Source organism: Delphinapterus leucas, chromosome 5 (genome assembly GCF_059928025.1).
Source record: "Delphinapterus leucas isolate spDelLeu-1000000601 "Yukka" chromosome 5, BTC_Dleu_Yukka2, whole genome shotgun sequence".
Taxonomy (NCBI): Eukaryota; Metazoa; Chordata; class Mammalia; order Artiodactyla; family Monodontidae; genus Delphinapterus; species Delphinapterus leucas.
Genome location: NC_143133.1, coordinates 100,036,286 through 100,050,802, shown reverse-complemented (window position 1 = coordinate 100,050,802; position 14,517 = coordinate 100,036,286). Strand labels below are relative to the sequence as shown.

Sequence of the window (14,517 nt, the reverse complement as noted above, 5' to 3'; positions counted from 1 at the left end):
AATACTTAAATAAATTTGATGAAGAAAATGATAAGTGCTTTTGACAATGAAGATATCTACTGAAATAGCTGCTAGTAGCTGTCAGAGAGTAGAAGCTTGACTTGGGATGAGGCCACTCATTAGCTTAAAGCAACACCTGGGCAAGATTTGGCTCTGAATATAATTTATAGTCAAATTCTGAATAGGAAAATATGTGTTATATTCATCTATATCCTGCACACTTCTGTAATGATTCAAAACTTCTAACATATTTAGATTAGGAATCTGCAGTGTGTTAGGTCTGATGCTGGCCAGTGCTGCTCAAACATTAATGTTCATACAAAGTATCTGGAGATTCTGTTAAAATGTAAATACTGAGTGGGGCATGAGATTTTACATTTCTAACCAGCCCCCAGATGACACCAACGATAACAAAATAGTAGCAATAGCAGAGCATAGAGGACCCACCACAGACAGACCTTCTGAATCAGAATTTCAGCAATATTCCCAGATTATTCCTCTGTGTGTTAGAGTTTGTGAAACTGTGTTAGGTGGAAATGTTTCACTTACATCTTCTAAATTTTCTCAGAAGGCTGTGAGATAGGACTTAACATTTTTCAGATGAGAAAATTGAGGTTCAGAGAGGTTACAGTTCTGCCCAGGGACACACAGATGATAAGTGACCAGGGTGAAATATGATACTTCATCTTCTCACTGCAAATCATGTACTTGTCCAACTATATTTCAGCTGCTGGATTTATTTATTTACTTATTTATTATTGGAGTAAAATTGCTTTACAATGTTGTTAGTTTCTGCTGTACAATGAAGTGAATCAGCTATATGTATACCCTCCCTCTTGGGCCTCCCCCCCACCCCCACCATCCCACCCATCTAGGTCATCATGGAGCACCGAACTGAGCTCCCTGTGTTAGACAGCAGGTTCCTGCTAGCTATCTATTTTACGTAGTGTATTTATCTCAAACCTAATCTCCCAATTCGTCGCACCCTCCCTTCCCCCCGCCCCATGTCCATATGTCCATTCTCTATGTCTGCGTCTCTATTCCTGCCCTACAAATAGGTTCATCTGTACCATTTTTCTAGATTCCACATATATACGTTAACATACAATATTTGTTTTTCTCTTTCTGGCTTACTTCACTCTGTATGACAGACTCTAGGTCCATCCACATCTCTACAAATGACCCAATTTCGTCCCTTTTTATGGCTGAGTAATATTCCATTGTTTATATATACCACATTTTCTTTTTCCTTTCATCTACTGTTGGACATTTAGGTTGTTTCCGTGTCCTGGCTATTGTAAATACTGCTGCAGTGAACACTGGGGTACATGTGATCTTTTGAATTATGGTTTTCTCACAGTATATGCCCAGTAGTGGGATTGATGGGTCACATGGTAGCTCTCTTTTTAGTTTTTTAAGGAACCTCCATACTGTTCTCCATAGTGGCTCTATCAATTTACATTCCCACCAACAGTGCAAAAGGGTTCCCTTTTCTCCACACCCTCTCCAGCATTTATTGTTTGTAGATTTTTGGATGATGGTCATTCTGACCGGTGTGAGGTGATACCTCATGGTAGTTTTTATTTGCTGCACTAATAATTATTTGCATCACTAATAATTAGTGATGTTGAGCATCTTTTCATGTGCCTCTTGGCCATCTGTATGTCTTCTTTGGTGAAATGTCTATTTAGGTCTTCTGCCCCCTTTTTAATTGGGTTCTTTATTTTCTGATATTGAGCTCCATGAACTGTTTGTATATTTTGGAGATTAATCCTTTGTCCATTGCTTCATTTGCAAATATTTTCTCATTTGCAAATATTTTCTCCCACTCTGAGGGTTATATTTTCATCTTGTTTATGGTTTTCTTTGCTGTGCTAAAACTTTTAAGTTTAATTAGGTCCTATTTGTTTATTTTTGTTTTCATTACTCTAGGAAGTGGGTCAAAAATGATCTTGCTGTGGTTTATTTCAAAGAGTGTTTTTCTTATGTTTTCCTCTAAGAGTGTTATAATGTCCGGTCTTAAATTTAGGTCTGTAATCCACTTGGAGCTTATTTTTATGTATGATGTTAGATATCACAAAAACAGAAAATTACAGACCAATATAACTGATGAACATAGATGCAAAAATCCTCAACAAAGAACTAGCAAACAGAATCCAACAACAAATTAAAAGGACCATACACCATGATCAAGTGGAATTTACACCAGGAATGCAAGGATTCTTCAATATATGCAAAGCAATCAATGTGATATACCATATTAACAAATTAGGAAATAAAAACCATATGATCATTTCAATAGATGAAGAAAAAGATATTGACAAAATTCAACACCCAAAAGCACAGGGAGGTCAATTTGATGCTTTGTGACCACAAAGAGGGGTGGGATAGGGAGGGTGAGAGGAAGACGCAAGAGGGACGGGATATGGGGATATATGTATACATATAGCTGATTCGCTTTGTTATACAGCAGAAACTAACACAACATTGTAAAGCAATTATACTCCAATAAAGATGTTTAAAAAACAGACTCTACAGAAAACGAGCATAGAGGGAACCTACCTCAACATAATGAAAGCCATATATGACAAACCCACAGCAAATACTCAATGGTGAAAAACTGAAAGCATTTCCACTAAGATCATGAACAAGACAAGGATGTCCACTCTCACCCCTCTTATTCAACATAGATTTGGAAGTCCTGGCCATGGCAATCAGAGAAAAAAAAGAAATAAAAGGGAATTCAGCACCACCAAACCAGCTTTACAACAAATGCTAAAGGAACTTCTCTAGGCAGGAAACACAAGAGAAGGAAAAGAACTACAATAATAAACACAAAACAATTAAGAAAATGGTAATAGGAACATATATATTGATAATTACCTTAAATGTAAATGGATTAAATGCCCCAACCAAAAGACATAGACTGGCTGAATGGATACAAAAAAAGACCTGTATATATGCTGTCTACAAGAGACCACTTCAGACCTATAGACACATACAGACTGAAAGTGAGGGGATGGAAAGAGATATTCCATGCAAATGGAAATCAAAAGAAAGCTGGAGTAGCAATTCTCATATGAGACAAAATGGACTTTAAAACAAAGATATTACAAGAGACAAAGAAGGACACTACATAAGATCAAGGGATCAATGCAAGAAGAAGATATAACAATTGTAAATATATATGCACCCAACAGAGGAGCACCTCAATACATAAGGCAAATACTAACAGCCATAAAAGAGGAAATCGACAGTAACACAATCATAGTAGGGGACATTAACACCCCACTTTAACCAATGGACAGATCATCCAAAATGAAAATAAATAAGGAAACACAAGCTTTAAATGATACATTAAACAAGATGGACTTAATTGATATTTATAGGACATTCCATCCAAAAACAACAGAATAAACTTTCTTCTCAAGTGCTCATGGAACATTCTCCAGGATAGATAATATCTTGGGTCACAAATCAAGCCTTGGTAAATTTAAGAAAATTGAAATCGTATCAAGTATCTTTTCCAACCACAATGCTATGAGACTAGATATCAATTACAGGAAAAAATCTGTAAAAAGTACAAACACATGGAGGGTAAACAATACACTACTTAATAACCAAGAGATCACTGAAGAAATCAAAGAGGAAATCAAAAAATACCTAGAAACAACTGACAATGGAGACATGACGACCGAAAACCTATGGGATGCAGCAAAGGCAGTTCTATGATGGAAGTTTATAGCAATACAATCCTACCTTAAGAAACAGGAAACATCTCAAATAAACAACCTAACCTTGCACCTAAAGCAATTAGAGAAAGAAGAACAAAAAAACCCCAAAGATAGCAGAAAGAAAGGAATCATAAAGATCGGATCAGAAATAAATGAAAAAGAAATGAAGGAGACAATAGCAAAGATCAATAAAACTAAAAGCTGGTTCTTTGAGAAGATAAAGAAAATTGATTAACCATTAGCCAGACTCATCAAGAATAAATGGGAGAAGACTCAAATCAACAGAATTAGAAATGAAAGTGGAGAAGTAACAACTGACACTGCAGAAATACAAAGGATCATGAGAGATTACTACAAGCAACTCTATACCAATAAAATGGACAACTTGGAAGAAATGGACAAATTCTTAGAAATGCACAACCTGCTGAGACTGAACCAGAAAGAAATAGAAAATCTGAACAGACCAATCACAAGCACTGAAATTGAAACTGTGATTAAAAATCTTCCAACAAACAAAAGCCCAGGACCAGAGGGTTTCACAGGCAAATTCTATCAAACATTTAGAGAAGAGTTAACACCTATCCTTCTCAAACTCTTCCAAAATATAGCAGAGGGAGGAACACTCCCAAACTCATTCTAGGAGGCCACCATCACCCTGATACCAAAACCAGACAAAGATGTCACAAAGAAAGAAAACTACAGGCCAATATCACTGATGAACATAGATGCAAAAATCCTCAACAAAATACTAGCAAACAGACTCCAACAGCACATTAAAAGGATCATACACCATTATCAAGTGGGGTTTATCCCAGGAATGCAAGGATTCTTCAATATACACAAATCAATCAATGTGATACACCATATTAACAAATTGAAGGAGAAAAACCATATGACCATCTCAATCGACACAGAGAAAGCTTTTGACAAAATTCAACACCAATTTATGATAAAAAGCCTCCAGAAAGTAGGCATAGAGGAAATTTTCCTCAACATAATAAAGGCCATATATGACAAACCCACAGCCAACATCGTTGTCAATGGTAAAAAACTGAAACCATTTCCACTAAGATCAGGAACAAGACAAGGTTGTCCACTCTCACCACTATTATTCAACCTAGTTTTGGAAGCTTTAACCACAACAATCAGAGAAGAAAAAGAAATAAAAGGAATCCAAATTGGAAAAAAAGAAGTAAAGCTGTCACTGTTTGCAGATGACATGATACTATACATAGAGAATCCTAAAGATGCTACCAGAAAACTGCTAGAGCTAATCAATGAATTTGGTAAAGTAGCAGGATACAAAACTAATGCACAGAAATCTCTGACATTCCTATATAATAATGATGAAAAATCTGAAAGAGAAATTAAGGAAACACTCCCATTTAGGACTGCAACAAAAAGAATAAAATACCAAGGAATAAACCTACCTATGGAGACAAAAGACCTGTATGCAGAAAACTATAAGACATTGATGAAAGAAATTAAAGATGATACAAACAGATGGAGAGATATGCCATGTTCTTGGATTGGAAGAATCAACATTGTGAAAATGGTTATACTACCTAAAGCAATCTAGAGATTCAATCCAATCCCTATCAAACTACCACTGACCTTCTTCACAGAATTAGAACAAAAAATTTTACAATTTGTATGGAAACATAAAAGGCCCCGAATAGCCAAAGCAATCTTGAAAAAGAAAAATGGAGCTGGAGGAATCAGGCTACCTGACTTCAAACTATACTACGGTATAGTTTGGTATCTGTATAAAAACAGAAATATAGATCAATGGTACGGGATAGAAAGCCTAGAGATAAACTCACACACACACATGGTCACCTAATTTATGACAAAGGAGCCAAGAATAAACAATGGAGAAAGAGACAACCTCTTCAATAAGTGGTGCTGGGATAACTGGACAGCTACATGTAAAAGAATGAAATTAGAACAGCTGCTGGATTTAAAACTGTAGTAATAATAAGTAAACTCGGTGTTGTTCTAAATAAGAAACTAAATAAAAGACAACTATCTACTGAATCATCAATTATGATGGAGTTATGGAAGAAAAAAGACTGAATGAAATTAATGGTACTCTATATCTATCTTTTCTCTTTTAGTAACTTCTGAGCTTTCCCCATCACTGGAATATTAACATGTGAAACATCACTGCTTTTTTTTTTTTTACATATTAATAAAAACAATGTATTTATTTTTTTTAAAAACAATCGAAGTAAGGAGAAGAGGTACACTGTTCACATTTTTGTAAATACTTTTAATATTTTTAAGACCGACTTATGGATGATAACTGGATTTAATATTTATAAGACTGGCTTGTAGAAAACTGGATTCTCATATCAATTATGTAGCAATTTAGAAACATCACTGCTTTTTATCACAGTTGTGAACTGTGTGGGGCATTTAATTAATTGAAGAGAGATATCCTCAAGGTCTCCATGGTGAAATATATGAAGAACTATGCCAGTGTATACCTGCCACGATTATAGAGTGAGTGTCAGATCCCTAGAGATTTAGAAATATATTTCTATTACCTTGGAAGGCTTTGCTTTCATCTAGTTTCCAGAATAGTAAATGGCAATCATTTCTTGCAAAGTGACTTCCTTTCAATTTTTATAGCCATTTAGGACAGACTAGCCTGGTAGTAATAATGATGTGTGTCATTATATGCACTATCTTTTTTTCCTTTTTATTCTCCCCTCTCTGTCATTCTCTTCCTTAGAATGCTAATAAGAAACATGAAGCCAAAATAAATGAGGTCAGAGTGGTTATAATCACCTGTCCATTCTGAAGAGTACAAGCAGATTTGGGAGTCCCACTGGACTACATGTTCCAACAATTCCCCAGGCTCATATAATTTTATACAGGTTGAACTTAAATACCATATTATGGGGCACTTTTTTTCATAAGAACTGGATAAGAATTCAATTTTCCTTTGAAGGTACCTAGGCACTTTAAAATACATATGTATGGCAACATTCTATTGAAATGTAGATTCAGTTTGTATTTTTTGCAATACATTACCTTGTACATGTCTCATTTTGCACATGTACAAGATATCTGTGAGGTATATGATAAATTTGGACAAATGACAGTCCTTTAATCACCACCTAATCATTATATAGATAATTCCCTTGTGCCCCTTTGTAGCCAATCCACTATCCATGGCAACCACTGATTTGCTTTCTGTCACTACAGTTTTTTCTTTTCTAGAATTTCATATAAATGCAATTATACAGTATGAAGTCTTTTGTGTCTAGGCATTATTCACTTAGCATAATGCTTTTGTCATTTATCCATATTGTTATCCATGTATCAGTAGTTCATTCTTTTTATTGCTGAGTAGAATTCCATTTCATGGATGTATCAAAATTTGTTTATCTATTCAGTAATTGAAGGACAATTGATCAGTCTTCAGATTGGAGCTATTATGGATAAAGTTGACATAAACATTGACTATAAGTCTTAGGGGAACATATGTTTTCTTTTTTAGTACACTGCTTTAATTGGGAAAAAATTTTTAGATTCTGTTGGACTTTTTTTGCTATACAGTTAGGGGTTTGAAGATAAGTTGGATTTTTTTTACATTTATAGGATTTATTTTGATCCATGTCCTTTTATTTTTTTCTTTTTTTTTTGCGGTACGCGGGCCTCTCACTGTTGTGGCTTCTCCCGTTGCGGAGCCCAGGCTCCGGACGCGCAGGCTCAGCGGCCATGGCTCACGAGCCCAGCCGCTCCGCGGCATGTGGGATCTTCCCAGACCGGGGCACGAACCCGTGTCCTCTGCATCGGCAGGCGGACTCTCTACCACTGCGCCACCAGGGAAGCCCGATCTATGTCCTTTTGAATTGCATAGTTTCTAATGTGAAACCTTTAGAGCAGTTTTAGGTTTTTAACAGTTTTAGATTCCATTGATGAACCGATATTGACACATTATTATTATTATTAACTAAAGTCCACAGTTTATATTAGAAATCACTCTTTGTGAGATCTGGGTTTTGACAAATGCATAATATCATGTATCCACCATTACAGTATCATATAGAATAATGTTTCATGGCCCTAAAAATCCTTTGTGCTCCAACTATTCCTCCTTTTCTTCCCCAAACCTCTATTGAATCATTGGGATTTCTTTTAAAAACTTTATACAGAAACTGTAACTTTTAACATTATCACCAAGGTAATACCTTTCTGAGGTCTCGATACAATGTCTCAACATCAGGGTTTTCTACTCTGGTTGTGGGAAACACAATTATTTCAAGCTTGGTGTAAAGCCCAGGAATGGCTCAGAGTACTGATTTCTGGTACTCTCTCCCAGAAACTAGTGTAGAGTCCTCTAGTGCAAGCATAAATCAATTCTTAGGCAAAGTCTTGAGGAATACCCTCTGCAGATCTCTGAACAATCTCTATGTCTAGTTCTCTCTTTTCTGCTGCTTAATGAGTTTTCCATCCTCTAACCTTACTCTTTCAGCTCAGCAAGACCTGCACATCAACAGTACTACTGATGGCCACAGGTAAGAAAAGTACTCAAGCAGTGAGGCCTGCTGGAAATAAACAGAAGTAACAGTTCATTGTGGAAAAGAATTTGAGGAATTTTGTAATATAGAAAACAAGAATTTCTTCATGTTTAACCCAAGGTAAATAAGCAGCATTATCTTACAAAGGCCCATATTTTCTGCCTCTTGAAATTCATCAAATAAAACAAGAATTAATAAAAATACATTAACTTAAAATAGTAACTATTTGAATTTTCTGAAAATTTCATTGGACTCAAAAAGTGAATTAGATTTTGTCCCATTTTTGTGTGATATTTTGCAGATGACTTATGTAAGTTCCATTTATTCTTATAAAACTCCTAAGGAATCGTTTGGTAAGTTATGTTTAGTAAACTCCAAAAAAAATGTCTGACACCCAAAGAGTTTTTGTATTTGAAGAACTTGAGTTCATGAATGGAGTTACCATGGATTCACTTATTTCCCTAGTTTCCTCATAGGAGAATAGGTTCAGGACAACAAAGACACAGTTCTATTGATGAGGGTGTAAGATAATAATTTACTTACCCTCCATAATGGTCAAAGGATCTTCCACTTTGGGGCGCAGGATATTAGGGCCAAAGACAGTAGCCAAGTTCTGCACACTCATTTTGTTAATTCCTGAATAGGACTGTACTTCATCCAAGAACCTGTTGGGTGCAAGAGTATGAACAAAACACAATGGGATCAAACTTGTTAGTGGAAGAAAATGGGTTATCAGGAAATTTATGAAGTGGAGTACATTCAAAGATGATTATGGACACAAAATTCTTTAGGAATTCAAACATCTCTCTGTCAAATGTGCAGAATGTATATTGCAAATTATTAAGGACCAAACTCATAAGGGATCATATCAAATATCTGCTCTGGCCTGGCTTGGCTTGGTTTCCCTGTCAGTCACAGGAACAAGAGTGTTTGGATAATGCTAATGTGGACTTGAGATTCAAGAATATGAATTTCTTTCCAATCCCTAAATAAAATATTAAATTTATATATATATTTAATTCAAGAACTATAAATAAGATTGTCTGGTACAATCTCTTATTTCAGAGAGGAGGAATCAACTCTCTTTGTGGAGTAATTTGTGAGCTTCGAATTTATAGTCTATTAAAAAATGAGATCAAACATGGTTTAAAATAAAACCTCAGTTCTACTGATATGGAAAATTGCAAGCACAAATTGTTTTAACTTGTTAGGTGCTAACGAATTAGAGGCATGAAATAGCCCTTTCCCCAAATGATTTTTTTTAAAAACATCTTTATTGGAGTATAATTGCTTTACAATGGTGTGTTAGTTTCTGCTTTATAACAAAGTGAATCAGTTACACATATACATATGTTCCCATATCTCTTCCCTCTTGCATCTCCCTCCCTCCCACCCTCCCTATCCCACCCCTCTAGGTGGTCACATAGCACTGAGCTGATCTCCCTGTGCTATGCGGCTGCTTCCCACTATCCCCAAATGATTTTAATAGCAGAGATTGTTTTTGTAATTTTTCAGCTTTTCTTCATTTCCCATCCCCTCTTTGTTTCTACAAGAACTTCTATTAATTCATGGCTTACTGTAAGGCCAACTGGCCCAAGGCAGGGGAACACAATCAGATTCACAGGTTGCATCAGACTGAAACTCTCCGGACCACCCAGTTCCAGAAACTGACCTGGAGACTTTCCGGACCACCCAGTTCCAGGAACTGACCTGGGGACTTTGCACCCGGCCCAGCCTTCCCGCCTTTCGAGGAGCGGGACTAACGGTCCCCCAGGATACCCGAAAAGACCACCAAATAAGGAATACCCTGCGCCCTCCCAGATTCACCACACCCCTTTCCCTTCTTCCCCTATAAAATCTTGCCCAACCCTCGCCCGGGTGCAACTTCTCTGGCCCCTTTCTCTCGGACCAGTGAACCTCGCCCGGGAGCGCTCCCTAATAAAGCTCACTTGAAGCTTTCCTCTGTTTCGCGGTGCCGTTTGTTAAGATCCGACCTTACACTTACTAATTGTACTAATGAGACAAAGAAGTGATGAAAAAAATTTTAACCTATTTTATGTGTTATTTAAAATAATATATTTTATTATGTGTCAGTCGTGCTAACTTATTAAACTCTCAAAGCATCTCTGTAAAGTAAATACCATTATATCCATTTTACAGGTTAGACACATGAGGCACCAGAGAGGTAAGAATCTTCTCCAAGAACACAGAGTTTGCAGAGCTGAGATCTGAATCCAGGTGATCTCACGCTAGAGTCTGAACTCTTGATTACTATACCATGAGTTTTTAAAAAGGTGCTGTTTGGGAATCCCCTGGTGGTCCAGTGTTAGGACTCCATGCTTTCACTGCCGTTAAGATCCCACAAGCGTGGCCAAAAATAAAAATTAAAAAGTGCCTATTTCCACATGTTCACTACTGTTATAGAGCCTAATTATAGCAAAACTGAAGGGCAAAAAGTCAAACTACTATTTCTTATTTGAAATAGCTGAAATTAAAAGTCTGCTTTAAATGTGTTAAGAGAAGTTAAGGTTTTTCTATTGTGGAGATAAAGACTTGCAATACTGTTCTCCGAAAAGCCTTTTTCCCTTTTACTTAAGAGACTGTCATCCTTTTCTTATCCACTACAATAGCTTGAATTAGTTCAAAAACTTGGGATGGAACACTTCTATGTTAATAAGTCTATCTTATCTGTGAAACTATTTCTTGCTTTTTCAAATTCTGAAACCTAAGGTCTTGTTTGTTTCCTGAATGCTAACCATCACCAGAAAAAGTATGGCAGGAGGTTCTGGAATTCCTACTCAATTACAGTTGACAATGAACTCCACTGTGTCTGGCATGAGTCTTAAACTCCATAGTTCCCAGTCAGCTGTACATCTATCTAATCATGACGCAAAAAACACATGTAAATGATGCACTGTACTGAATTAAAAAATTTAATTTTATTTAAAAATGGACTGGGAAGCTATCGTTTAAAATACTTTACAATGACCTGTAGTGCCAATCATTAATTTCTTTATTTAAATTTAATATGTTTCATGTAAATCAACTATACTCCAATAAAATTAAAAAAATAAATTTAATATGTTTCAATAGTACATACTTGATTTCTTAAATAGGGGCACAGACATGGTACATAGCATCCCTGACATTAAACATGGTCATTGAGAGAGAGCTTTATGAAGCACAATTATTATTCTAGCAGAATTGAGTTACAATGTTTTTTCAATGAGTTGCCGTGGAGCAACTAAGCCCATGTACCACAACTACTGAAGCCCGTGCACCCTAGATCCCGTGGTCTGCAACAAGAGAAGCCATCTTGTTGAGAAGCCCACGCACCACAACGAAGAGTAGCTCCCACTAGCCGCAGCTAGAGAAAGCCCACGGGCAGCAACGAAGACCCAACGCAGCCAAAAATAAATAATAAATAAATAAATTTATTTTAAAAAAAAATCACCTTGTCAAACCTCAGTTTTATAGAGGCCAACACTGGAGGTCAGAGCAGTTAAGTGATTTTTATTCACTGTCAAAAGTAAATTAGTGTCAGGCTAAATACAGTCTTCTCAAATTTAGTTTTGTCTTTTTTTTTTTAAATTTATTTATTTATTTTTGGCCGTGCTGGGTCCTCGTTTCTGTGTGAGGGCTTTCTCTAGTTGTGGCAAGCGGGGGCCACTCTTCATCGCGGTGCACGGGCCTCTCACTATGGCGGCCTTGTTGCGGAGCACAGGCTCCAGACGCACAGGCTCAGTAGTTGTGGCTCACGGGCCCAGATGCTCCGCGGCATGTGGGATCCTCCCAGACCAGAGCTCGAACCCGCATCCCCTGCATTAGCAGGAGGATTCTCAACCACTGCGCCACCAGGGAAGCCCTAGTTTTGTCTTTAGGACAATTCTTACCTGCAAATATACTTGAGAAGGTTGTAATTGACCACTGGCAAGCTCTTCACCTGCTTTGCTAATCCTTTAACACCCTGAATATAAAGAAGAGAATAAATATTATCTAAGTGTTGGCCTTGGAATTAAAGCACATGGAAAATGGGCATACAGCCTTCTTTTTTTTTTTTAGTTAGTTTCACATATTACCAGTGAAGGATACTGTCTTGAAAACTTGCCACTATCACAGAAAACATTTCAGAAATATTTTCAAAAGATGTAAAAGCATTTCAAATATCTCTGTAAGCACTATTTGTGGAGAAACATGTTTAAGTGAAGCCCTTTTAACATTTTTAACATTTGTTCACAATTGACTGAAAAGGGAAGTTTGCCTTATTTGTAATAAGGTTGTTTGGGGGAAGGAGTAGCTTTAATATAGTGAGAGTCCTTCCGATTTTTAGCATTTGTGTGCAAAGTGGCAAGCAGTGCTGATTTCATTTATTCATCTGTACTTTTCTTTTTGATCAGAGAGAGGATTAAAAATGGGACCTGCGTTGTGTGTGTAAAATCTAAATATGTGTGATGTCAATACTTAGAATAGTGGAAAACAATCCAAGCATGGGACAAAGGAAACTTTACAGATTAAAGACTAAGAACACTGACAAAAAACCCAAACAATAGCTTTTTAAGAAATAAATGCATGGACTTACAGCTTCCTCTTCCTTGCTGAGCAGTTTGGCACAAGACAAAAAATCCTCATACTTGGCATAAGGAATAACTGGTTCTGGAAGTTCTCGGAGATACAGTTTAAGAAGTGATGCCACCGTGTGTACATCTGTGTTGCTGTGGAGGTAGAAGTGTAAAGAGTTTCTACGGAGTGAACTTCATACCGTTTGGTTAATTTTTTCATCAAGTATACATCTAAGAGTCAGACTTCTAAATGAGTTGACAATTGAATTAGTCGATCCAGCTTTCAAGAAGCACATGCTTGGGTAACACCTATTAGACGCTACCACAGGTGGAAAAGAGAGGGATCCAGAGAGACACTTGGAATCCTCAGTGTGGTTTGAAAGTATTCAAAAATGCAAGCATTTTTCTTTTGTGTGTATTTGATGTTAAGCAAAAGTGTTATTTTTCTAAAACAATGAGAATATATATACCAGATTTATAATAAAATATAATACAATGCACCAAAAAACACCCAATCTACATATGTGTGTCTATATGTATTCAATGTCAAACTTAATTACTTATAGATCCTAATTTCATTTCTTATTCTTTAGAAGATATTGGTCATTGGTTATAGACACCTGAAGTTTAGTATGTTTTAACTGTTTAAGAAAAACTCACTTTGAAGATGATTGATCTCAGAATGATTGCTTGTCTGATATTCTAAGATAGTTGGTGACCCTTACAGTCTTCTAGAAAGAGAAGGGAAGTGCTACAAAAATAAACACTGAACACTTAACGTGTCCTTTGTGTAAAATTTATTTTTATTCTCTGCTGAATACCAGAGTGATAGGATAATTTACTGAAATATTAATTTATATTTTGTTCTCTGTATCTCTCTGTTAATCCATGAAGATGGCTGACAGTAGAGGCAGGAGGAGGCGGTTGGTTTGGGTTTGTTTTGTTTTGCTTTGCTTTGTTTTGGGGGTGAGGAACAAGAGCGTGGGAAGGAGAGTGGTGGTCAGGGAGTGAAAGGTCAATTGATTCCCAAGAAGTGGGAAGAGTGGTGGTGAGCAAGGTCAGGGATTCTGTAAGTGGTGGGAACAAACACTCCAATCCCAGACTCTGCTGCAGGAAGTGACAAGTCGCTGAGGGGTATTCCTTCAGAAGCTGGGATAAAGGCACCAGGATTTCCTGCCTCAGTGACAATTCTCTTGCCCCAAGGGTGACATAAAAGCAGAGTTGACTTCACAAATCTACATGGGCTGGGACAATGGGCATCTCAGTTCTCAATTTTGGACTCTTAGGTTGATTTCCTCAACTATCTCCTGCATAACCTCTCTGTAACAGGCATTATAGAAAACACAGTGGCTAGGACCCTAAAGCATTATAAAAAGGAATATTCTAGCCTGCTCATAATTTATAATCTAGTGGGAGTAGGAGATAGAAAGTAGATAATAACACAAGTATATAATTACAAATGTGGTGAGTAGTAATAAGGAAACGTTTGGGGTGCCATCTAATAACAAGAAAGGACTAATTCAGGGGTTGGAGGGCTTCTCTGAAGAAATGATGCTCAGGGTAAGATCTGAGGGGGTGTAAGAATGAACTAAATGAGAGTGAAGAATAAAAGAAGTCATTCCGATTAAAGCAAGGCACGTAAACAGCGCCCAAAGTAGGATGGAGTGTCAAAAGGAGGAGCTGACAAAAGGC

General features: G+C 36.9%; 1 protein-coding gene across 4 annotated transcripts in view; it reads right to left on the bottom strand.

The window, feature by feature from the left end:
• The window catches only part of ARHGAP24 (Rho GTPase activating protein 24), a 520,392-nt gene that overhangs the window by 18,675 nt on the left and 487,200 nt on the right, over positions 1-14,517 (bottom strand). For all 4 annotated transcript variants that reach the window (XM_089912228.1, XM_022561678.2, XM_089912229.1 and 1 more), the window contains 3 exons: positions 12,846-12,978; positions 12,160-12,233; positions 8,810-8,931 (listed from right to left, as the gene is read on the bottom strand). In XM_089912228.1, coding sequence (XP_089768354.1) covers positions 8,810-8,931; positions 12,160-12,233; positions 12,846-12,978 — 329 coding nt within the window. The remainder of the gene's footprint in view (positions 1-8,809; positions 8,932-12,159; positions 12,234-12,845; positions 12,979-14,517) is intronic.